This window comes from Vulpes vulpes, chromosome 15 (genome assembly GCF_048418805.1).
Source record: "Vulpes vulpes isolate BD-2025 chromosome 15, VulVul3, whole genome shotgun sequence".
Taxonomy (NCBI): domain Eukaryota; kingdom Metazoa; phylum Chordata; class Mammalia; order Carnivora; family Canidae; genus Vulpes; species Vulpes vulpes.
Window position 1 is genome coordinate 57183490 of NC_132794.1, and position 24035 is coordinate 57207524.

The window sequence follows — 24035 nt, forward strand, 5'->3', positions numbered from 1 at the left end:
GCGCCTGCCTTTGGCCCGGGGTGCGATCCTGGAGACCCGGGATCGAGTCCCACGTCGGGCTCCCGGTGCGTGGAGCCTGCTTCTCCCTCTGCCTCTCTCTCTCTCTCTCTCTGTGACTATCATAAATAAATAAAAATTAAAAAAAAAAATTTAAAAAACTGACAACTCAAATATGAAAACATAATTTATTTTCTCATTCAGGCTTTTGTAGTTTATTTTACAAAATAGCAGACAAAATTTGGTTCTTTATATTAATACAGAATATGTAATACATATCGAAATATATATATATAGCACTTAAGTTATAAATACATAGCAAAATCAGCATCACTTAAACAGCAACCATGTATTTCACATATTTAAGATTTCTCAGACGACCAACATTGTTTTCAGCTTGAATATGTATATAGTCTTTGATGCTTTATGTTAACTAGTATTTACAAAAACTAGTCTAAAAACTACCATCACCTACAAAAGTGATGAGCTTTAGGATATAATTTTGCTCTCATGCCATAATAAAGACTTAAAATTATAGAAAGCCAGAGGGAAATAATAATTTCAGTGCAATTGCAGTAGGTGGAACTACTAGACTGTGATTTAAAGGATGTATGCTTTTGAATCTTTAGTTGTTTTCGTTACGATCCAAACAGCTCTCAATCCAGGTTAGATTATCACCCTTGATCATCTAACTGTGATAGAGGGAAGTTGCATAGGGACTTTCTTCATCTCTGAAAAAAAGAAATTCAGCATAAATCAGTGTCTAAAAACGATATTCAGAAAATACATATACTTATATATAACTTAATATCCACTTGCCAAATAAGGGTAAAAGTTTATTATTTATAATATTTTGCAGGTCTGGGAAGTTGTATGAAATGCAAATACTCATTTGGGTATACCATATTATCTACATTTCATTGGCATCTCAGTTATTGGAATATGGAAGGGTACTTGTAAAAAAAAAAGAATGGCACTTGTTATATATTTATATTTTTCTATTACATTTTTTAAAAACATTAAATTATAAAATTATTATATTCATATTTGTTTATATTTGTTTACATTCCACCTTTTTCTCAAAAGGACTTGATGTGCTAACAACTAAGGGCATACATATAATAAGATGAATTAGATAGAAATAAAAAAATCAGGATTAAGGGAAGGAAGATACAAATTTATTAACCATAAGAAATACTGTAGTAGTTGAACTCAATGTTAGTTTTAGTTGTAAGCTTCCTGACAGCCATGGCAAAAAAGGAAATACAGCAGCTTGTGCCATTCTTGGAATCATAAAGGAAAGAGAAAACCAATTATGTAGGACAAAGAGTTGCCCTGGTATCAAATTAAAGAACAAAGAAAAAAGTTCACATGAAAAACACCCAGTAACAAATAATGGACAATGTCTTTGACAAATTGCATTAGGATCATATTCCCTCCGGCACTGCTTCCTTTGAAGGGGTAAACTAGATGTTTCACTTGGCTGCTATCCAGAATTGCTGGCTGGACAGTTATGCTAATAAAGCAAAGAAGCAAACTTTTTATAATAAGTAACAGAGACAAAAACAAGTACATTGCAACAGATAAAGCCCTAAGCAGAATGCAGTAGCTCTTTTTAGACTTCATATGTTGAAAATGACTTTCCAGAGTTAAAATACAGTTTTTAAAGAAAAAGAAAGAGAAGAGCAAAGAAGAGAAAACAAAACAAAACGTAGCTAAGCAAGGACATTGTAATTAATTCAGCCTCTGACATTTTACCAGCATATTTTTACCTGCTCTCTTCTTTTAGTTTCTTGGCTGCCTGTGTTGACAACTTAATCTGCAAGTCTAGTCTCTGCAGGAAATCTCTAGCTGATACTTCTTCAGGCTGTACTGGCTGAACATCGGATTCTTGAGGACTACTAGGAGGAGAGAGGTCTTCCCCAGCTGCTGTCGGATCTTCTTCATGAGAAAAACTGCTACCAACAGTTTCACTTTCTGGAGAATCTATTGAGTTAAGCCCATTAAACGACAAAGGCTTCTCTGATATAACTGGGATGTTCAAAGTTTTTTTCAGAAATATACAATCACTGGTAAACAGTTTATTTGCCCTTTTAATCTGCTCCATCTAAAATAGAAAAAAAAAACACAGTTATATGTAAATAAATCCACTAGTAGGGTTTATTACACAAATAGAACTAAAAATATCCAGGCTCAGAATATGTGCAATGCGTTCTCTGGATTCCAGATTTCTAATTTGGGGTTAGTCACTGAAAAGTCTAATTTCCCCCACTAAAATACTTCCCTTACGACAGCTTTTACCAAGCAGCCTTAGATTCCTGAAGTTGAAAAATGTAGAATTTTTAGCACTTATCTAAAAAATTCCATTCTCGTTTAAACATTTCTATCATTTGATTAAAAAAAAAAACAGTACTGTTATTTTACTTACAGAGTACTTCCTCTGTCTCTGGAATTATGTTTGGTAAATAAAATGGATACAGGAGCTGGTACAGAGATAAACACAACATTGCACATTGCACATGCAAGAATGGTGTAGACTGGGGCTCCAGGCATTAAGAAAGGCCTCACCGAGAAGGTAGGGTTCCAATTTGGATTCTTTTGACTTTAGATGGGCCCTGAAGAACGGGTCCAAGCAGTACAGGTAAGGAAAAGAAGTGGGGAGTACATTACATACAGTATATCTCATATTGTTGTGTCTCCACCCACCCACCCATGGAGTAGGCATTTGAAGATCCACTTTACAGGGATGCCTGGGTGGCTCAGGGGTTGAGCATCTGCCTTTGGCTCAGGTAGTGATCCCGAGGTCCTAGAATTGAGGCCCGCATTGGGTTACTCTCAGGGAGCCTGCTTCCCCTTCTGCCTATGTGTCTGCCTCTCTCTGTGTGTCTCTCATGAATAAGTATATAAAATTTTTAAAATTCCATTTTACAAATAAAATAAACAAAACTCAGACTGTGGACCATCGAACCATCATAAGACTAAGAAGTGAGAATTTAATATAATTTCTATATCCTCAAACTCTTTCCAGGCCGGTGGCTGCCTCCCACAGAGCCAGAGATGGGGATGGGAGGTGGGGCTGGAAAGGGAGGATGGAATCACACACGTGGTCTCATTTAACCTTCCCACAGGCTTGGGAAGCTGGATTTCAAATCCCAGCTCTGCCAACACCAACCATCTCCACATGAGCTTGCTGCTTCTTTCCCTCAGCCTATGTCCTTGTGTGTAAAACAGGTGTCACCTACCTGTCACAAGGTTGTCGGAGAGATTAAATGAGAGATCATACACATAATTGCATAGAAGAGACTGACAGACACGTGGACAGACAGGATACAGGTGAGAGAAAGAAAGTATTTAGCAGAGCACCTGGCAGATGATATTACGCTGTTTTCCAATGAAGAAATAAAGGCACACAACAGATGACTGATTGGACCAAGGGCCTATGGCTCTTTAAATGTGTGAGCTGGAGGGACGCCCGGATCACTCAGTCAGTTAAGCATCTGCTTTGGGTTCAGGTCATGATCCCGGGGGTCCTGGGATCCAGCCCTACTTTGGGCTCCCTGCTCAGCAGGAGGTCTGCTTCTCTCTCTCCTTGTGCCCCCCACCCCGCTGCTGCCACATGCTTGCTTGATCAAATAAATTAAAAAAAAATCTTTAAAACAATAAATGTGTGAGGTGGGATTTCTGTCCAACTCTGAAGTCCATACAACACCAGGATAAAAGTGCATGACTAATGGGACCAAGTTATGGGATCCTTTAATGCCAAGTTGATTGTGAGTGAAAAAATTAGATTTTTTTAAGCGCCAGAAAAAAACAATAGTTGATTACTAAATGAACCCTGTATCTCCTGATTTCTTATTATAAGCTGAATCTACGCAAATGGCACAATTAAAGCTTTTTTTTTTCTTTTAAAGATATTATATTAACCTATCTCTTGGGTAGGGTGGGTAGGGTGGGGTGGTCTTTTGTATTCTAGTATCTGGCTAAAGGAGAAAAGGGTGAGAGAGAGGCATGGATAGGCAGGTGCATTTAGAAGACAAAATTAAAATCTGTAAATCCTAGGTATCTCTGGTCTTCGATTTGAGAGATTTAATAACTTGGATACCTTATCCATAGCAGGTTCAGGTATATTCTACTCTGTCTTTAATACCCCTTGTTTTTTGCCAGCTAGCATCCACATCCTCCATCTTAGTCTGTGGGCTTTCAAAGGCACCGGCAACCCCCTCCACACACACTCCAGGGTGAGCTTATGACTCATTCTTGCCCTTCGGAGTGCCACAGTGTCCTGGCTTTCATGATAGGTCACAGTCCCATCATGGAACAATTCAAAGATGCAAGGAGACTTTTTCTGGGTCTGGGAGGGGAAAGGTCCTTATTTTTTCCACTGGAAAGAGCATCCATCCCTCCACCTCATGGAACCTGACAACAAGCCCATCTTGGAGGAGAGCAATCAGTCCTCTGAATCAAAGCCTGAAGCCGGAATACCCTAGGGTCTTTCAGTTTCATGAGCCAATAAACACCATTTTTGATTGTTCTTTGCTTAAGCCAATGTGAGTTAGGTTTTCTGCCGCTTGTGAATCAGAGAGCCTTCGTGATACAGCACTCTCTGAAGTGCTTATTGGCAGGGGCCTATTCTTTCCCAGAATAATGATGGAGGACAGAAACTGACAGGAACACCAGATCTGATTGTTGAGGCAGGGCTGAGAACATCATGCATTTACTGTGAGTGCCTTCAGGGCAGCACTTTTACTTCTGTAGCTTCCCTGGGGCTAAAAAGATCTTGGACACCCTAAGTGCTTAGGATAGAAGGATGGATAGATGGATGGATGAATTAATTAAAAGAGGTCAGAGAAATAGGCATAAAAGATGAACCCACGGAAGTAACCAGAAAGGGACAATAAGTCATCTGTTGTGTTACTCTCCCTCTCAACACACCCCCACCACCCCACCCATCCCCAAGTCTTCTTGAGCCTGTTTCTGAATCCCAGGAGGCTGGCCTCTTAAGAACTGCATTATCTAAGCCCCCTTGTCCTTGGAATTCTGGTGGGTGTTCAAAAAGAAGTTATCAGCAGAAAGCTACAGCACCATGCAGGAGTCCAGTGGCTGCATTCCCTTATGGCAGAGTTCCTGCCAGGTATATGCTCACTCGTCCAAGGCTCCAGCCCTCCTCTTGGCAGGGACACCACTTCTTCCCCTTGCCCTTCAAGCCTAGGGGTAATGTCTCCCAGCTACTGCTAGTCTCAGATCCTTCACCATCCCTTGTTTCCATCAACCCTGCTCACACTTCTATAAATGTTCCTTAGCTAAATTCTCTTTGGCCACACACCCTCACTCCCCTTACGCCCTGAGCACACTGTTTCCAGCCAGAACCCTGACCCATACATCTATCATTAAAACAAGACAGGCCATCACAGCCAGGAAAAGGGCCAATGATGGAGCATAAAACAAGGTGACTGAGTCAACAGCTGGATATAGTCAAGGAGCACAGGGAATGGAGGGCAGGGCTCCCTTGGTTCCTGTGCATCATCCTATGAATTCACTCATCGATGTGCATCTTTAGCCTACGAGTTTCCTCAAGCCAGATACTGTGCCATCTCCCTTTCAGTGACAGCAGCAAGTATGTAAGATGTACATTCACCCTACAGTCTAGACAGGATGCCAGCATCAAGGACAAAAGGGATATCCAGATATAGTCAGCATCAAGGTGAGGACCAATCTAAGGACTGGCAGGTTTGAGCCTGAAGATGAAAACAGGTAAATGAGCTTAGTACAAGGTAGTAGTTAGAAACATGGGCTTCAGAGCCATACTTTCTGGGTTCAAATCCCAGCTCTGCCACTTTCTAATCATTCCCTCTTCTGTTTTCTGTAAAGTAAGGATACACACAATAGGATCATTATGAGGATTATGCAAATTAACTCGTGTAAAGTATTCAGAACAATACATAGCCCCCAGGAAGCCCTCAAAAATGATAACAGCTACTATATTATTATTAAATTGGGTTAAAAGTGAGAAAGTAACAAGTAAGGGCAGGTCCTAATATGTATTCAGCAAATGAGAAGGAGAGAGGTAGGAATTTCTCACAATAAAAAATATTTCTCCTACAAAGTAAGAATACATAAAAATATTTTTCATAAGACCAAGCCCAGATAATTAACATTATATGTTGTTGCCCCGAGGTGTGTAAGCTTTATGTTTTTTTTTTCCCCCAAAGGTGATAAATTTGATCTTAACTTGTTCTCCAAGTAGTGACTTAAACCAACTGAACAGGCTGCAAACTCAGGATTTGTAGAAAAGTTAAGGAATAAACCAGCCATGCAAAAAGCCAGGGGGGAAAAAAAAAGCATTCCAGTGAGACAGAAAGAGCAGCTGCAAGACCCCAGCCAGGAAAAAAAAAAAAAAAGTGTGGCTGAAGTGTAGGGAGTAATGAGCAAAACTCCAGGCCACATACGGCCTTGAATGCCAAGGTAAAAAATTGGATTTTATTTTATTTATTTTTAAAGAATTTATTTATTTATTTATTTATTTATTTATTTATTTATTTATTTATGAGAACGAGACAGAGAGAGGGGGCAGGCAGGGGATGGTGGCAGAGAAAAGAGAATCCCAAGCAAACTCCCCACTGAATTTTGAGCCTGATACAGGGCTCAATCCCAGGGCCCCAAGACTATGACTTGAGCTGAAATCAAGAGTTAGACTAACCAACCAAGCCACCCACACGTCCCAAAACTTGAATTTTATTTGAACTGTGATGAGAAGCCACTGGAGGGTGAAGAAAAGGAGTGACACAATCTGATTACAGCTAAAGATCATTCTGGCAGCTTTGTGGAAAATGAATTGGAAAGAAAAAGGCATTAGTGGAAACAGGAAGCCTAGTCAGGGGGAAAACCTCACCAGCACAGACAAGAGACTAGAGATAATCTCAAACAGTGAAATGATGTTTTAGGAAGGTTATATACTTTTATCTGAACATAGATGGATCTAATGTTCCGGGAATGTCACCTCACATTAAGCTGAGTCCATGATCCAACCCAAGGAAGCGCTGGAAAATTCTATGACTTTCCCACCTGCCCTCTGTTCAACATTTCCTAATACCCAAATTTTATTTTATTATTTATTTATTTAGCCAAGGACAGAAGTAGCTCAGATGCTATCCTATGAAAGTCTGAAATTCCTCTGAACTTTTGTCTCCTAGGTTTAGAAATAGAAACCTGGGGTTGAAGATCCTGTTAAAAGTTAAAATTTTTCAGATCAACTAGGAGGCTCAGTCAGTTAAGCATCCTACTCTTGATTTCAGCTCAGATCATGATCTCAGGGTTGTGAGATTAAGCCCCATGTAGGGCTCTGTGCTGGGCGTGGAGATTCTCTCTCTCTCTCTCTGTCCCTGCTCCCCCCTACCTCTTTCTCTGTCTCTCTCTCAAAAAATTGAAAAAAAAATTCAATACATGGAAGAGGCCTCTAACAGAGTTCTTCTGTGTACAAATGGGCTTCCTAGAGAAATAAAGAGGAGCCTTCATTAAATCTCATCCAGTGCACATACACTTGTCAGGAATGCTACAGAAAAAAACTTAAACACTAACGCTCTAGAACTACTCTAACCCTGGAAGTCCACCATTACCAAGACTAAATGATTACATTAATGGTAAATGTCCCAGTGAGTTCAAATTCTGCAACTGTAATAGAAGGCCATCAAGTTTTGTTGTTAAAAACATGTAGAGAATAACTATAGTTGCCTCAAGTTTTGGATATCACAAGGATTTGATTTGTTACAGGCTTTGAAAATTGCAGTTTTCTGGCAATGTCACAATGCAGACCTGGGTTGTGTCAGGAACACATAAAGCAAAGAGCAGTAAATTAGAACTCTTAGAAGACATTATGATCCCTTTTCTCCATTCTCCTCGATATATAATCTTTCCTCTACTCTGTTGCTAGTTATCCTTCTAAAACAAGACTGGATCACACCAGGCCTTGGGTGGATGGTAGAGAAGGGATTACCTTTGGGGAAACCATGCTGCCTTCAAAACAGAGCCCAACTCCATGGGCTTTTTAAAAAAATTATTATTCAATTTATTCAAACTAAAAAAAAAAAATTCACCTACTTCTCCCACCCTTCTGTTCCTAATTTCTAATACCCAATTAATGTTGAGAATAGAAAGTGTGACCTTTTTAGAGTGACACAGAACTACTCTCTATTTCTCATAGGCAGATGAATAGGGGGTAGGTATAGCAATCATATTGCTTTCATTTCCAGTCTCTCCCAACCAGGACTGAATAGCTAATAGGGAAAAGGATTTATTTCTTTTCCATACTATCTCAGAAGAACATATGAGATTCCATTTATATGAAATGCCCAGAAAAGGAAAATCTATAGATTAGAAAGTATATTTGGGGTTGTCTGGGGCTAGAGAAGGAGACAGAAGTAAGGTCAATGGCACAGGGTTCTTTTCAGAGTGACGGCACTGTTCTAAAATTCGATTGTGATGATGGTTGCACAACTCTGTAAATCCCCTAAAGGTCTTTGAATTGTACACCTAGAATGGGCGAATTTGGAGGTATATAAATCATACTTCAAAGAAACTTTTTTTTTTTTTAAGATTTTATTTATTTGAGAGAGAGGGAGAGAGAAAGAAAGGCAGCATGAGCAGCCGGGGGTGGGTGGTGCCAGAGAGAGAAGCAGACTCCCTGCTAAGCAGGGAGCCCAATGCAGGGCTCAATCCCAGGATCCCAGGATCATGACCTGAGCCGAAGGCAAACACTTAACCAACTGAGCCGGATATCCAGGCACCCCTCAATGAAACTGCTCTTTAAAAAGAATACATGAGGGGATGCCTGGGTGGCTCAGTCAGTTAAGCATCTGACTCTTGATTTCAAGCTCAGGTCATGATCTCCAGGTTGTGAGACTGAGCCCCAGTGGGGCTCTGTGATGGTTGTGGAGCCTGCTTGGGATTCTCCTTCTCCCTCTGCCCCACTCCCTCTAAAAAAAATGAAACAAAATAATATAATAAAAAGGATATATGAGGATCTATTAAACTCCAAGCTACTAAAGGCAATTTTATCATACCTCTCACTACAATTTGCACCACTTATTTATGGTTCTCTTGCCTTTGATCAACAAGGATCTGCAATATCTACCAGCAGCAGGGGCTAACATCATGAACACGAAAGATTTACATACATTTACATTTCTAATTTGCAACACTTGTTGTCCCTAAAATGACAATCATTTCACCTTTTCTCAGCAAGGTAACTTCTTTTCAGGGAAGTGTTAGGAAGTGACTAAGGCTAGCAGCTTCCTGGAAGAAAGCAAGATCCTGGGAATAAAACCAGACACGAAGTGATTGAGGGCACTGGCCTCTGGAGAGGAGAGAGGACAAGTAAGCTTCCAGGAGGAAGCAAAGAAACAAAGAAAAAGTTTATGCAAATAATAGGTCCCCTCACTGCCTCCTGTTCATTTTTCATTTGAATACTGTTCTCTGGATATTTTTTCAGGGTTTCCAAATAAAAAGTCCACAGTGGCTGTCTAGAGCTGGTGAGTTTCCTCCAGAAGCTTGCATCCAACTGAGAGGAGCAAGGATCACCACAGACGCAGCCGCCTTAGGTAAATCTAGAGCACCGGGTTAGGGAAAGGGCCTTAGTGTCTCAGTAGTAATAGGCAAAGCCAGGGAAATTCCAGCCCAAGCAAATTCAAGTCTGAGAGCTCAACTGTATTTAATAGTTTCTCAACTCAGCCCAAATAGTTTCAGTTTCCCAGACCACTTCCTCAAACGTCTCTTCAGTAGAGATGCTCAAATATAAACCTATGTTTAATTCAATGTTGGGGGGATGGAGTAATTGGGTATCGGGCACTAAGGAGGGGACTCGATGAGATGAACATTGGGTGTTATACTACATGTTGGCAAATTGATTTACATAAAATATTTTAAAAAATAATAATTCAATGTTAAGACGTTCTGCTGGTAGAAGGTAAGAAAACCAGCACCATTCTTTCTGTAGACTGGAGAGCCAGCCTCAAATCACACTTTGCAATTCCAGTCACTCAATCCCTAACCTGGGCTCGGTCTTTCAGGGTCTGTTCAACTCCAGGACTTCATGATTTCACACCAGTCAGGCCTTGGATTAGATCTATACGTGTGGGGAGGGCCCCCCATGTGCCAGACTCAGGCTAGGCACAGGATGTACAGTGATGAGTCAGACAAGCAACCTGCTTCTCTAATAGCTACAGGCTAGTGGAAAGCAGTTAGTAGATAAACTCACCATGAATAACAAGAGGACAGCATGTATCATCCTGTAGCCCTAACGTGTAACACAAGGACTCAAACAAACCAGGCTCAATAAAAATAGGTAAAAAATCATTTTAAAAATGCCAGTTATTAATAATTCATAATGACTTAAAAAGGACGTGGGAAAGGTCCTTCAGATGTTTTCTAAGGCACTGACAGAAGAACTGGGGTCCATCAGGTGTCAGAGCTGGCCAGGTTCTCGAACATCTGCATTCTTCTTTCCTACAGAGAAGCCTCCTGGATCCCTGGTCCCATTTCTAGGGCAGAGATACTCAAATGAAACAGCAAATAAATAAGCAGAAAATACACAGCATATTGGCAAATCATCTAGAATCCAACCTCTTCCCACCACTGCCTTCTCTGCTGCTTTGGTCCAAGCTGCCATTTTCTCACCTGCATTATTACAAAGCTTTCATCTTATCTGGCCTCCCTGCCTTGGCACTTGCTCCGCTACAGCCTGTTCTCAAAGCAGCCAGACTGATCCTCTTAATGCATAAATCAGATCATGTAATTCTGTTCAAATTCCTCCAACGCTTTCCATCTCACTCAGAGAAAGAGCCAAAGTTATTCAAGTCCTTCAAGGCCCAAAGTGATCTGGTCCAAACACACCCTATTGCACTCTAAGCACCAGGTATGCTATTCCTGGAACCTGCCAATATGCTCCCGCCTCAGGGCCTTTGCACCACTCGCTGTTCCTGCTGCCTGGAATGTTCTGAGATGTCTGCACACCCTCACCTCCTTGCATCCTTCTTAGTGAGGTCTTCACAGCCACACCATTTTAAATTACGGCCGGCTCCAGGAGCCCTCCTTCTCTCCCTTCCCTGGTTAATTTTCTTTCACTTTCTTATCAATACCTGACATGTAACATATTTCCTTTGCTTACTTACAGTCTCCACTGACTAAGATATAAGCTCCATGAGGGCATGGATTTCTACTTATTCACTAATATATCACCAAAAAGAATCTGGAAAAAAAGGAAAATGAGATGAATAGTAAATACTGTTGGGAAAACAAGACAGGGAAGGGGAGAGGGTGTGTAGAGGAGGGCTGTATATTAACAGAGGGTAGTCAGGAAGGCCTCATGGAGGAGACATGTAAGCAAGAACTTGAAGGCAGTGAGGGAGCTAGTTACAGCCAAAATCAGCTACATAATTTGCAAGGCCTAGTGAAAAGTGCAAATGCGGGGCCCTTATTCACAAAGTATTAAAAATTTCAAGATGGTGGGGTACCTGGGTGGCTCAGTTGGTTAAGCACCTTCCTTCAGCTAAGGTCATCATCTCCAGGTCCTGGGATCAAGCCACACGCCAGGCTCCCTTGCTTAGCAGGGGATCTGCTTCTCCCTCTCCCTCTGCCTCTTCCCTCTACTCATGATCTCTCTCTCTCTCTCTCCCTCTCTCAAACAAATATTAAAAAAAAACTTTTTTCAAGATGACAATAGTAGAGCATTACAGCAAGTACAGGGCTCTTCTAAGCACGGGGCCCTATGTGACTGCACAGGTCATACACCCATAAAGTGAACCTTCCCTGCAGCCATCAGGGAGTGTTCCATACAGATGGAACAGCAAGTGCAAAAACCCCAGGAAGGGGACACATGGGTGGCTTAGCGGTTTAGAGCCTGCCCTCAGCCCAGGGCATGATCCTGGAGTCCTGGGATTGGGTCTCGCATCGCACTCCCTGCATGGAGCCTACTTCTCCCTCTGCCTGTGTCTTTGCCTCTCTCTCTCTCTCTCTCTGTGTGTCTCTCATGAATAAATAAATAATCTTAAACAAACAACAACAACAACAACAAAAAACCAGAAGGACAGTGCTTTGGGAACAAGAAAGAGGCCATGCTTGTAAAACATGAAGATTCCTGGATTCCTTTTCTGGGTATCCTGATTCAGTAGGCTCAAGGTCAGTTAGGATTCTTTATTTTTCATTTGCCCCAGGGCATTCTCCTATTCAGGCAAGTTTGAGGAACACATCTATTCCCACATCTTGGGATATACCCTGCTGTTGCCGGCCATTGAGCACCACTTCAGATAACCAGTGTCCAATTTGTTCCCCCTGGAAACCCAGGGTTGACAACCAGATCTCCACCTTCACCCCTTGTCAGAGTATTTGTTCTGGGAACATTCTTGTACCTGGCTCTTAGCAGTCTCTCTGTGCTGATGGACTGAAGTTGTGCCTGGATTCCCTGCTGGGGGGCTGAACAGCTGTCATCAGCAGACAGGCTTCCCTGAGAGCTCCTACTCCTCTAAGTAAGACAGCAGAGCCATTGGCTTTTGCCAGACATGAGATGTTAAAGCCAAAGTTCGCCTGGACTGATTCTTAATTTCCAGGTGTACTTTCTTGGGTCTCTAAATCTGCAACATATCATCACCTACTCCTTTAAACAATAATTTAAATATGCTTATGACCTTGGCAGTCAATATGAGAAACTTAACGACCTCAACTTCTTTCTGTTCAGTCAGAAACAGAAAAAAAAACTTTTCTGTCTTTTTAGCTTCCACCTCAAATCTCAGTAATGAATAAATTCAGCTGATATCTGCATATGTTAATTAAAGCAATACTATCACTTCACTGTGAAAGTAAGAATTATCACTCTCACTAGCTCTACATAATCAGTGGGAGAGTCTCTAAAAATGTCATCAACTATAGTTCAGGCCCAAAGTAAATGAAATACATGTAATAAACCAGTGGTTCTCAATGAAGAGTGAGTTTCTTCCTAGGGCACATTTGGCAATATCTGGATGGGAGCTGGGCGTCTTACAGGCATCTAACAGGCAGAGGTCAAAGATGCTATTAAACTTCCTACAATGCACAGCACAATCCCCACAGCAAAGAATTACAAGGTCCATAAGATCAGTTAGAGGCTATTTGTGGCTATATGTTACAGTTTCCAATTCATTATACTGGAGCTTAATATCTTTAAATCAAGTCTTTATGAAAGTAGTACAAATCTGGTTTATGCTTTAACCAAAAGGAGTGATAAGGTTATGAGTAACAGGATCTGTATCAAGTGAAAACACCGATGAGAAAGCATTTGATCAAAGGTAGGGAACTGTCGAGAGCAGATGTTTAGGAGCTCTAAACCACTCTGGTGCAGGTGCAGAGGGCTTCAGGCTGCAGGGAGACGGCTGTGAGGTAGGGACCAGGGAAATAACACTTTTCTAGATATTGTGGATTCCTGGCGCAGTCTCCCTGGCCCAGTAGGTATGACACATAGAAACCATACAGAAGAGATGTTCCTTCTTCAGTAACCAAGATGCTAAGAGAGCTTTTGATAAGACTGGGATAGAAATTGCGGTGGAAATCAGAAGTAATATCTTGATAAAAGCAAATGCTTTATCACTGTGCTAATTCAAGCTGCTCTCAATGGATAAACATTTTCAGATAATACCCTTACGTCTCATCTGTCTTCCCTACTGTAAAAAGGTTAATTACTCCCACCTCCAAGGCTTATTAGGATAATCAAATTGAAGAAAAACAGGATGGAACAGGACATATGTAATGCCGGGCACGCAGCAGGCATTCAGCAGAAAGTGGCTATTGATATTCCCCAACTCTGCTTCCCTTTGACCCTCATCCAAACCAGGCCTTACTGATGTACCTAAGAATTGTAGTTCTATGTTCACATTTAGAAACTCCCAGGAAGACTGAAAGGGGCTATGCCTGGCATGATAACAGCCGTAGATGCCTGCACAGTGAGATCCTTGGTCTTAAAATGTTTAAATCGTAAGACCCACTAGATCAACATACAGCACCAAGTCAAAGGTGCAAAATAAATTAGTCTCTGTCATTCTGTGAAGGGCCAGAAAGTTTCACTTTAGGAGAAAGATACAGATAAGATCGCCTTTCTTCCCATCTGTCTAAAGTGTTTCAGGAAAGAACACTGAAAACTGATACAGAACTCAATGTAAAGAGGCCGTCACATGGCTCAGAGTTAATTATAAGTAATTTTAATGAGACAGTATGTTCCCTCAGATTTCCATGTTCTTCCCAGAGGTGTAACGCGATATACCTGGGACACACACGCTTATAAATGTATAATAAACACAGCTCTCCGGCTCACCTAGGGCTCCGCTCTGGGCTGCTGCTAAGCGACAGGTGTCACATTCACAGTTGCCAGTGAACCCAGGGGTGTAATTTCACTTCTAAATAAAGTAGCATAATCGATAGAACCAGAACCATCCTGCGGAAACAACTACATCCCTGACTCAGCACAGCGCCTGTTTACAGAGAAAACAAAATTCTCTAGAGCCCGAGTCCACACCTCTCAGCTCGGCTCTGCGTAAACACGCGCTACGGTGGTGTGATCCGGCCTGGAGATCGGGTGATCGCCGCTCCCGGGTCCTCGCGGGCCTCGCTCACACACCCGGGCCGAGGCCGGCAGGTCCCCGGGGGCTCGGGGCCGCTCCCTGGGCCGGGCGCGGGGACTCTCGGCGGCCGGGCCCTGAGCGCGCGGGGCGAGCGCCCCCCAGCCCGCCGGCCCCGCCCGCGCCCGCGCCCGCGCCCCCGGCCCCGCCGGCCCCGCCCCCGCCGCCCCTGCGCCCCCCGCCCCCCCCGCGGCGCCCCCCCGCGCCCTCGCCGCGGCGCCCCCCGCGCCCTGCTCACCGTGACTCCGTACTTGAGCGCGATGCCCTGCAGCGTGTCGCCGGCGCGGACCCGGTGCTCCACATGGCGCTCGATGACGCCGGCGCCCAGCGGCGCCCGCACGCTGGCCGTGCTGCCGTACGAGCGGGTCTTGGTGCGGGCCAGGCTCAGCGACAGCTCGGCGTCCTCGGCCTCGGAGCCCGAGCGCGGGCGCGGCGGCGGCGAGGGGCCGGGGGCCCGCGGCGCTCGGGGGCCGCCCTCCCGCGGGGTCGGCGCGGGCGAGGAGGCCGCCATGGGTCCCGCGGAGGCCGCCAGGTCGCGAAGCTCGCCGAGGGGCGGCGCCTCGTCCGCCGCCGCCGCCGCCGCCGCTTCCTCCTCACCGGGGCTGCGGCCGGCCGTTCCGCGGGGGCGGCGGGCTGGAGGCCGCGGCGGGGGGCTGCGGGCCGGGCATGGCGGGCGCCCCCTCCTGCGTGCGCCGCCCCTCCCCGGGCGCACCTGCAAGCGGAAGAGCGAGACGGGCTCCCGCGGCTGCCGGCCGGCGCGGGCCAGGCCCGGCGGGGCGGGGGCTCTAACGCCCGCGGGCGCGGGGGGCCGGGGCGGCCGGGTCCGCGGGCATCCTGGGCGCGGGCGCGGGCGCGGGCGGGCGGTGCGGCCTCCCCCCCGCCCCCTCCCCCTCCCCCTCCCCCCCAGCCTGGAGGGAGCCCGGCCGCGACCGCCTCCCACGTGGATCCCCGGCAGGCAGGCAGGCAGGCGCCGGCTCTCTCAGCCCCCAAGCTCTCCTGTGAAGGGTACTTCTCTCCCCCCACCCGACTGCCCTGATGACCTCAAAGTCCACGTCACAGAAAACCCTGAAGGCCACTCATTAAACACACAGTTTCTCCAGGCCCATCTGCACCGCCTGGAGGGGCCAGGCCTTTCAGCATCACAGCAGGAGGGCGAGGCCTTTCAACCTTACGCCAGGTGGGTAACCTCCTACTAACCCTCCAGTTGTTCGGGTTTCACGCTTCCCTGCACACCCGCGCCAGTTCTGGTCCTGAGCCGCCTGGAAGGAGTGACTAGTCAGTTCCCCAGGCGCACTGCGTACATCCATCCATTCTCGTGGCTCACTACTTAAAATGTCCTATCTGCACCCATCATTTTTTTCTTATCAGTTTCCTCTTTAATATGCTGAAATCATAACTCTTCAAAGTATTATCATTAAATCCACCAATGACCTCTTATCTGTATTCTTCATCTGAACACTCTCTCCTCAACACCCCGGTTTCTGACAGTACCCTACATGGAGTGGAGTGGGTATGCATTTACTAGAGTCTGAAGCCCTGAATTCTGTTGTACTCTGGACAGCTCTACAAGAGGAGGTACTCTACGTGCAAGTCAGGAGACTGGATGTCACTGAGCTGGACAGAGGCAAAGGCTCTAGAGCTTTGGAGACACCACAAAGGATAGAAGGATAGAAAGTTTTTTTTTTGTGGTTTGGAGACACCACAAAGGATAGAAGAGCAAGTGGTCCTCACATCACTTGCTCCCACTCAAAGATCCTTCAAAGGCTCCCTGTGGACAGCAGCATTAACATCACTCACTCATCATCACCAAACTATTTCTACTTTTATTATCCATTCTCTGGTCATATCCCATCTACAATTTATCCTGTACACATCCTGCCAGACAGAACCACTTGAACTTGCCCCTCTTCCCTACCTTCCTGTTTGCATATGCTATACCCCCCCACACCTGTAATGCCACTTTTCTATACCCTGTCTCTATTTTTTTTTTAAATAGGCCCATCCCAAATGATACATCCTCCAAGAAATCTTTTCTGATTCTTACCACGTGTTTCCCTTCCCTAACTACTCGATTGTTGTTTCTTCATTGAATCCCAAGGTTCAAAGGTAGGTTGTACCTCTTGTTTAGCATTTAACTTCAGTTTTATGTCATGTACTTATTTCCTCTACATGTTCTCCAGTGTGGTGTAACTAGATATTATTCATCTTTTTAGCACCAGCAGTGCCTATCTCAGAGCCTCTAATAAAGCATCAAAAGTAGTTGAAATGAGATGTAGTAAAAAGATCTTGAAAACTGAATTGGATTATTTAGCAAGACTGTGCCATACATGATCTCTTGAGTGGTATCCATTGTGCCCGTCGTGGAAACTATAAGAGAGCATGAAAGCCAGAGTTTTAATATATAATGAGATCAGGAAATACCTCAAAAAAAAAAAAAACTGTCCTCAAAGAATTTACAACTTAGTAGTGAAAGAGCATATAGCATGTCTTCCACTAAGGAAAAATTTACAAAAGCTGGACACTTTTAAAGATTAATGAGCTGGGTTATATGAGGTGTTATTAGGTATTCTTTGGAAAAAGTTCCATGATCAATTAATTGGGGAAAAACTACAAGCTATATTTTCCTTTTGGAGATTCACAATGCACATTAGGATACTGAAGGTTCTAAAGGGCCTACAGTAAATTAAGCTATGGGGTTGGCTTAAATTGTATTTCCCTGGCAGCCCCGGTGGCTTAGCGGTTTAGCGCTGCCTTCGGCCCGGGGCATGATTCTGGAGACCCGGGATGGAGTCCCACATTGGGCTCCCTGTATGGAGCCTGCTTCTCCCTTTGCCTGTGTCTCTGCCTCTCTGTCTCTAATAAGTAAATAAAATTAAAAAAAAAAAAAAACATTGTATTTCCCAAACTCATTTGACCATGGTATCCCTCTTTCTCAGAATGTCTGTTTGGGAAATGCTAAATAGACGGGCAAGAGATAGGCCTAAGTAACCAGGAAGATGACTTTGAGAAGAAAGGTATTACCAAAAGACAGAACAGTAGGTATCTAAAATGAGGGGCAGAAAATGAGCCAAGTAGGGGTAGGGAAAAGGCTAGATGATGATCACTTAATTCCTTTGCAAAATGACCAAGGCCTCTGTAAAAGTGAAAAAAGAAAAAAAATACAGAGAGATTCAAAGACATCCCATTTGCCTCTCATAAGGGCAAGTTTCTAAGCTGTCCCTGTTATTTTCCACTTCTCCTGCCCTAAGAAATCCTGGATCATAAAACATCTCCAAAACAGTTGTAAAATGCTCTGAAATAAATCCTACAACACTCTCAGAATTTTCTCCATGTTTTGTGACCCTTTTTTTGTGATCTTCACTAGTGTCCTATAGATCTCAGGAATTAATCAGCTTGAATTAATACGTGTTTGATATTTTATAATTAGGGCTCTTTGTAAGGTTTTTTTCCTTCGATATGGGGGCTGTTGGCAAATATTTAATCTTCCTGTAAACTTTATACTGAATTCTCCACAATCCAAATAATAAAAGTTAATATCTACAATTTGTGGATTTTATGTATATTTATTTAGATGAATTTTATGTATATTTATTTCTCCTCCTTCAACCAGAACTTCAATATTGGTGTTTTGTGTATTTATCTACAACACAGAACAAATCTCACAATTAATGGTGAAGCATTAGAAGTATCTCCTTTGGGAATGCCTGGGTGGCTCAATTGGTTATATATTTGAATCTTGATCTCAGGGTTGTGAGTTCAAGCCCTACACTGGGCCCTATGCTGGGTACAGAGCCTACTTTAAACATTAATTAATTAAAATCAAAATTAATTTTTTTAAAAAGGCTTTCCTTTGAGGTCAAGAATAAGAAAAAGAAGCCTTTAAAAAATATATTTGTTTATTTGATTGAGAGAGCACAGCAGGGGAAGGGACAGAAGGAGAGACTATCCAAGCTGACTCCTGCTGAGCATAGAACCCGACCTTAGGCTCAATCTCATTGCCCATGAGATCAAGACCTGAGCCAAAACCAAGAGTTGGACCAGCTGAGCCACCCAGGCACCCCAGAAAAGAAAGCCTTCTAATGCTGTTTCTATTTAATTTTATTCTGGAGTCCCTAGCCAATGCAATAAGAAAGAGAAGAAAGGGAAAGGAAGATGGAAAAGAAATAAACTGTTGATTATTGATAATTGACAATACTAAAATGTCTATAGGCAATACAAATAATGTCTATATTAGAACTGTTCAAACTTCAAAGTTATAAGACAGAAAGAACATCAATATGCACATATCAATTGCATCAATCAATCAGAAAATATAATTGTGGAAAAGATGATCTAGATACCAAAAAAAAATTACAAATAAAGTTATGAAAAGGAAGGCACATCTACATGAAAAAAATATAAAGTTCAACTAAAAGGTACAAAATAAGATGCAAATAAAGCAGATATATATACCACACTTATGGATGAGAAGATAAAAAATAATGAAAATATCATTTGCTTCCTAAACTAATATATACTCATTGAAGTTCCAACAAAAATCCCTATAGGGTTCTTCAAAGGATATAACAGTCTTATTTTAAAATAAGATCAAGAGTTAAGAAGAGCAAGAGAGTCCTGAAGAAGAATGAGGAAGAGGGACTTACCTTCACAGCCATCAAGACTTACAATGCAGCAATGAGAACTACACCATGGCAGTAGTGCTGCCAAGGTAGACAAACATAACAAAACAGCAACAAAGAAAGCCCAGAAACAGGCCCATACATATCAGAGAAAGTTAATCTATAGCAATAACTGCTGTTGGCACTGTTATCATGTGAAAAACAAAATCAAGTTATATCTCTATCCTATACCATGTACCAGAATCAGTTAGAGATAAAGATTATAATTGGGAAAAAACAAACTTTAACACTCTTAGAACAATATCTTTATAACCCTGGGATAGCAAAAGATCTCTTAAGCAAGATACCAAATTACAAACCACAAAGAAAAGAAAGACTGGTAAATTCTATATATCAACAATAAAAATTTCTATGCTTTAAAAGGTACCTTAGGGCACCTGGATGGTGCAGTAGGTTAAACTCAGTTCAGGTTGATCTCAGAGTCATATGATCCAGCTCTGCATCGGGCTCCACCCTTAGGGAGGAGTCTGGTTAAGATTCTCTTTACCTCTGCACTTCCCCCTGCCTCTAAAATAAATAAATCTTTTTTTAAATAAAAGGTATTTTAAAATTTGAATAGATGTGTATAAAATGGAAAAAATATATGAATACATATAACTAAATATTACTATCCAGAATATATTAAAAATGCCTATGAGTTATAAAAAGACAAACACTAGAAAAAATGGTCAAAATTTTTCAGAAGGTAAATTCAAATGGTCAACAAACCTATGGGAAGATGCTCAATGCTATCAATAAGCAGAGGAATTCTATTTAAAGCTACAATTTCATAGGCACAAAATTGGTAAAAATTAAAGAACTAAATAATTCTAAGTACTGGTGAGACTAAGTACTGGAAATCTCAACCGGTGTTGACAATCAATATAAAATGGGGCAACCACTTTAAAGAGCTATGCATCAGTATCCAGGAAAGTTGAAGAAGCACATATCTGGAGTTCTGGTTCTGGCAAGCTAGAGGGTCTATCTTACATGAAGTCTTCCTACTACAAGTATTTCCAATTCGGATAAATTTTTAAAATGAAATTCATAACTAAACTGGCAATTTAAAAAAGGGACAGCCTTATGTATCAAAACAAGAAGGACCTGAAAGCTAGAACATAAACGACTTGCCTAAGTTAACATATGAATATATAGAAAGTCTGAATAGTTCTTATAACCATTAAGAAACCAGATCAATACTAGAGTTAAAAATCTTGTTACCATAAAAAAAAAAAAAAAAAAAAAAAATCAGCCTTGCTGGAAGATTTTGTCAACCTTTCCTTTTTTTTTTTTTTAAGATTTTTTTTCCCTTGTGATAAGAACTTTTAAAAAAATGATTTTATTTATTTGTTTGAGAGAGAAAGAGCGAGAGAGAGCAAGGGGAGGAACAGAGGGAGAGAGACAAGCAGACTCTGTGCTGAGCACAGAACCCCCAGGCAGGGCTCGATCCCCCTACCCTGAGACCATGACCTGAACCGAAATCAAGAGTCAAATGAACCATCCAACTGAACCATCCAGGCACCCCTTCTATCAACTTTTTAAGGAAAACAATAGTCCAATCTTATGTAAATTCTTTCAGAGAACAAAAGAAGCAGAAACAATGCCCAACTCAATTCATAGTATGACCACACACCCAATCTAATGATATAATCATGACCCAAACCAGCTGAGAAAGGCATCACACTCAGAAACATGGTTGTAAGATCTTAAGATATTAGGAAGCCAAATCTACCTATGCATACAAAAGATAGTCCATTGTGAACAAGATGACTTTATTCCAGAAGTTCAAGGGTGCCTTGATATTAAAACATTAACAGACTATATGATAGAATAGATAGAACCAAGGAATGAATCTAAGAAAAAAATGAGTAAGAATTTATAAAGAGAAAAATTTAAGTTTACTAAGATACATTAAAGAAGACTGAAATGAAAAAAAAACTATCCCATGTTTCTAGACAGAAGACTCAAAATCATAAAAAAATAATACTCTAGAAATTGACCTGTATATTTTATGCAGCAGTAATTAATATTGCAATATGAGTTTGCAAGAAACATGACAGGCTAATTCTAAAGTTGATGGAAGAGCAAAGACCCATAGATAGCCAAGATGCTTCTGAAGAATAAGGAAATGGAAACTCTCCTGCCAGAAACTGAGAATTATTATGAAGATATTATGAAGATATATATATATATTATGAAGAATATTATGAAGATATATATATATTATGAAGATATAATACTTAGGACAGGGTGTTATTCATGCTGGAAGACTAATGAACATCACTAGTGTACCCAGAAATAGAGTCACAAATGTATGAGAACTTCACCATGACACAGGGACACTACAGATCACCGGGGAATGGTCTATGAAATACATGTCAGAACAATTGGTCATCCACATGGTAGCTCTCTATCTCCTACCAAACACAAAATCTAATTTCCAATGGATTACAGACTTCAAAATAAAAGATAAGACTCATTAAACTTTCAGAAGAATATATGGAAAAATATCTTTATGATCTCAAGGTAAGAAAATACTTTAGCAAGACAAAAAGCATTATTCATAAAGAAGAAATTGGTAAGCATAAAAACTTTAAAATTAAGATCTTTTGCTAACAAAAAGATACCTTAAAGAAAAATTAAATTGGAAACTAGGAAAGGTACAGGCATCCCAGGAAACAAAAAAACTTGAATGAAATCTTTGAATTATACTTTATCATTCAAACGCCAAGCTAGCTTTTATATGAAAATCAGGAACAAAATAGATTCTGAAATCTAGGTACTCTTCATTATCTGAACTCAGCTATCTGAATTCAGAAACTGTACAAACACTGATAATAAAGAATGTTTTATTTGTAACATACACAACCAACCAAAGTTAATATCTAGAATATTTGAAAAGCTACTTCCTGTATAACAACAAAAACAAAACCCCAATAGCATAACTAGAATTTTATAGAAGAAAAAAAATCCTAGTGGTGAAAAACACAAAAAATGCTCAACCTCAGGGTGCCTATGTGGCTCAGTCAGTCTAGCATTTGCCTTCCGCTCAGGTCATGATCCCAGGGTCCTGGAACCAAGCCCTGCATGGGGCTTCCTGCTAGCAGGGAGCCTGCTTTTCCCTCTTCCTCTGCCTATGACTCCCCCTGCTTATACTCTCTCTCTGTCAAATAAATAAATAAAATATTTTTTAAAAGCAAATAATGATATTTTTTTAAAAAGAAAAATGTTCAACCTCGTTAATAATCAGAAAAATTTACTGTAAGGCCACAAAGAGTAAACATTTTACGTTCACCAGATTGGCAAAAATTAAGTTTAGCAAAATCAGTTATTTTTTTTATTGGAGTTCAATTTGCCAACATACAGCATATCACCCACTGCTCACCCTGTCAAGTGTCCCCCCTCAGTGCCCGTCACCCAGTCACCCCAATCCCCCACCCACCTCCCTTTCCACCACCCCTTGTTCAAAACCACTTATTGATGAAGATGTCACTTCTTAGTTCCAGGGTTTGTTTGTTTTCAATGCTTCTTTGGGGTTTTCTACATAGACAACTATACCATCTACAAACAAAGGCAGTTTTACTTTTTCTTTACCAATCTTTATACATCTTCCCCGCAACCCTTCCTGTCTTATTGCACTAACTAGGATTTTAGTCAACGTTGAACAGAAATGGCAAGAGGGGACAACCTTGCCTAGTTCTGATCTTAGAAAGAAGGTATTTCCTTTCTCATCATTAAGTGTGATGTCATCTGTAGAGTTTTTAAAACTGCTATTTGTCATATTAAGGAAGTTCCCCTCTATTCCTAGTTTACTGGGAGCTTTTTATCATGAATGGATGTTGGATTTTGTCAAATGCTTTTTCTGTATCTATTGATAGGATTATATGATTATTTTCCCTTAGCCTGTTAATTTATTTAATGGATTACATTAACTGATTTTTTTGAATGTTGAACCAGACTTGCATACCTGGAATAAAATCCCACTTGTCTTTTTTTATTTTTTATTTTTTTAAAGTTTTTTTTTATTTATTTAATCATGATAGATCCACAGAGAGAGAGGGAGAGGCACAGGCAGAGAGAGAAGCAGGCTCCATGCAGGGAGCCCAACACGGGACTCGATTCTGGGTCCCCAGGATCTGGCCCTGGGCTGAAGGCGGCACTAAACCGCTGAGCCACTGGGCTGTCCCCACTTGTCTTAATGCATAATTCTTGTTATACATTGTTGGATTAAATCTATTAACATTTTGTTGAAACCTTTCGCATCTAGTTTCTTGAGAGATATTGGCCTGTAATTTTCCTTTCTTGTAATGTCTTTGGTTTTGATATTAGGTTGATTCTTGGTACAAGTTAAGAACAAGTTAGGAAGAACAAGTTAGGAAGTATGTGCCATGCTTCTTTTTTCTGGAAGACATTTACAGAGATTTAGTATCATTTCTTTCTCAAGCACTTGGTAGAATTCAGAGTGAAACTGTCTGGGCCATGATAAAACTAATAAAGACTATAGTAGAAATAAATTAAATGTAGACTAGAAAAACAATAGAGAAAATGAAAAAAAAAACACAAAGTTATTTCTTTGAAAAGATTAACAAAATTGACAAGCCTTTAGCTAGACTGTGACCAAGGAAAAAAGAGAAAAGACTCAAATACTAAAATTAGGAATAAAAGAGGGAATATCACCATTGACATTACAGAAATAAAAAAGGTAATATTATGAAAATTATATGCCAACAAACTAGATACCTTAGAT

The 24035-nt window shown here is 41.5% G+C and overlaps 1 protein-coding gene across 3 annotated transcripts in view; it reads right to left on the reverse strand.

Annotated features, from left to right (window-relative positions):
• Positions 1-171: 171 nt before the first annotated feature.
• Positions 172-24035, reverse strand: part of LYSMD2 (LysM domain containing 2) — a 32455-nt gene continuing 8591 nt past the window's right edge. Inside the window, exons 2-4 of one of the 3 annotated variants that reach the window (XM_072738529.1) lie at positions 14869-15342; positions 1770-2104; positions 172-728 (exon numbers count right to left, since the gene is read on the reverse strand). In XM_072738529.1, coding sequence (XP_072594630.1) covers positions 686-728; positions 1770-2104; positions 14869-15141 — 651 coding nt within the window. In that variant the 5' untranslated portion in view covers positions 15142-15342 and the 3' untranslated portion in view covers positions 172-685. Of the gene's footprint in view, positions 729-1769; positions 2105-14326; positions 14441-14868; positions 15343-24035 lie in introns of those variants that run through there. The other 2 variants (XM_072738530.1, XM_025993120.2) reach the window with 2 other exon arrangements.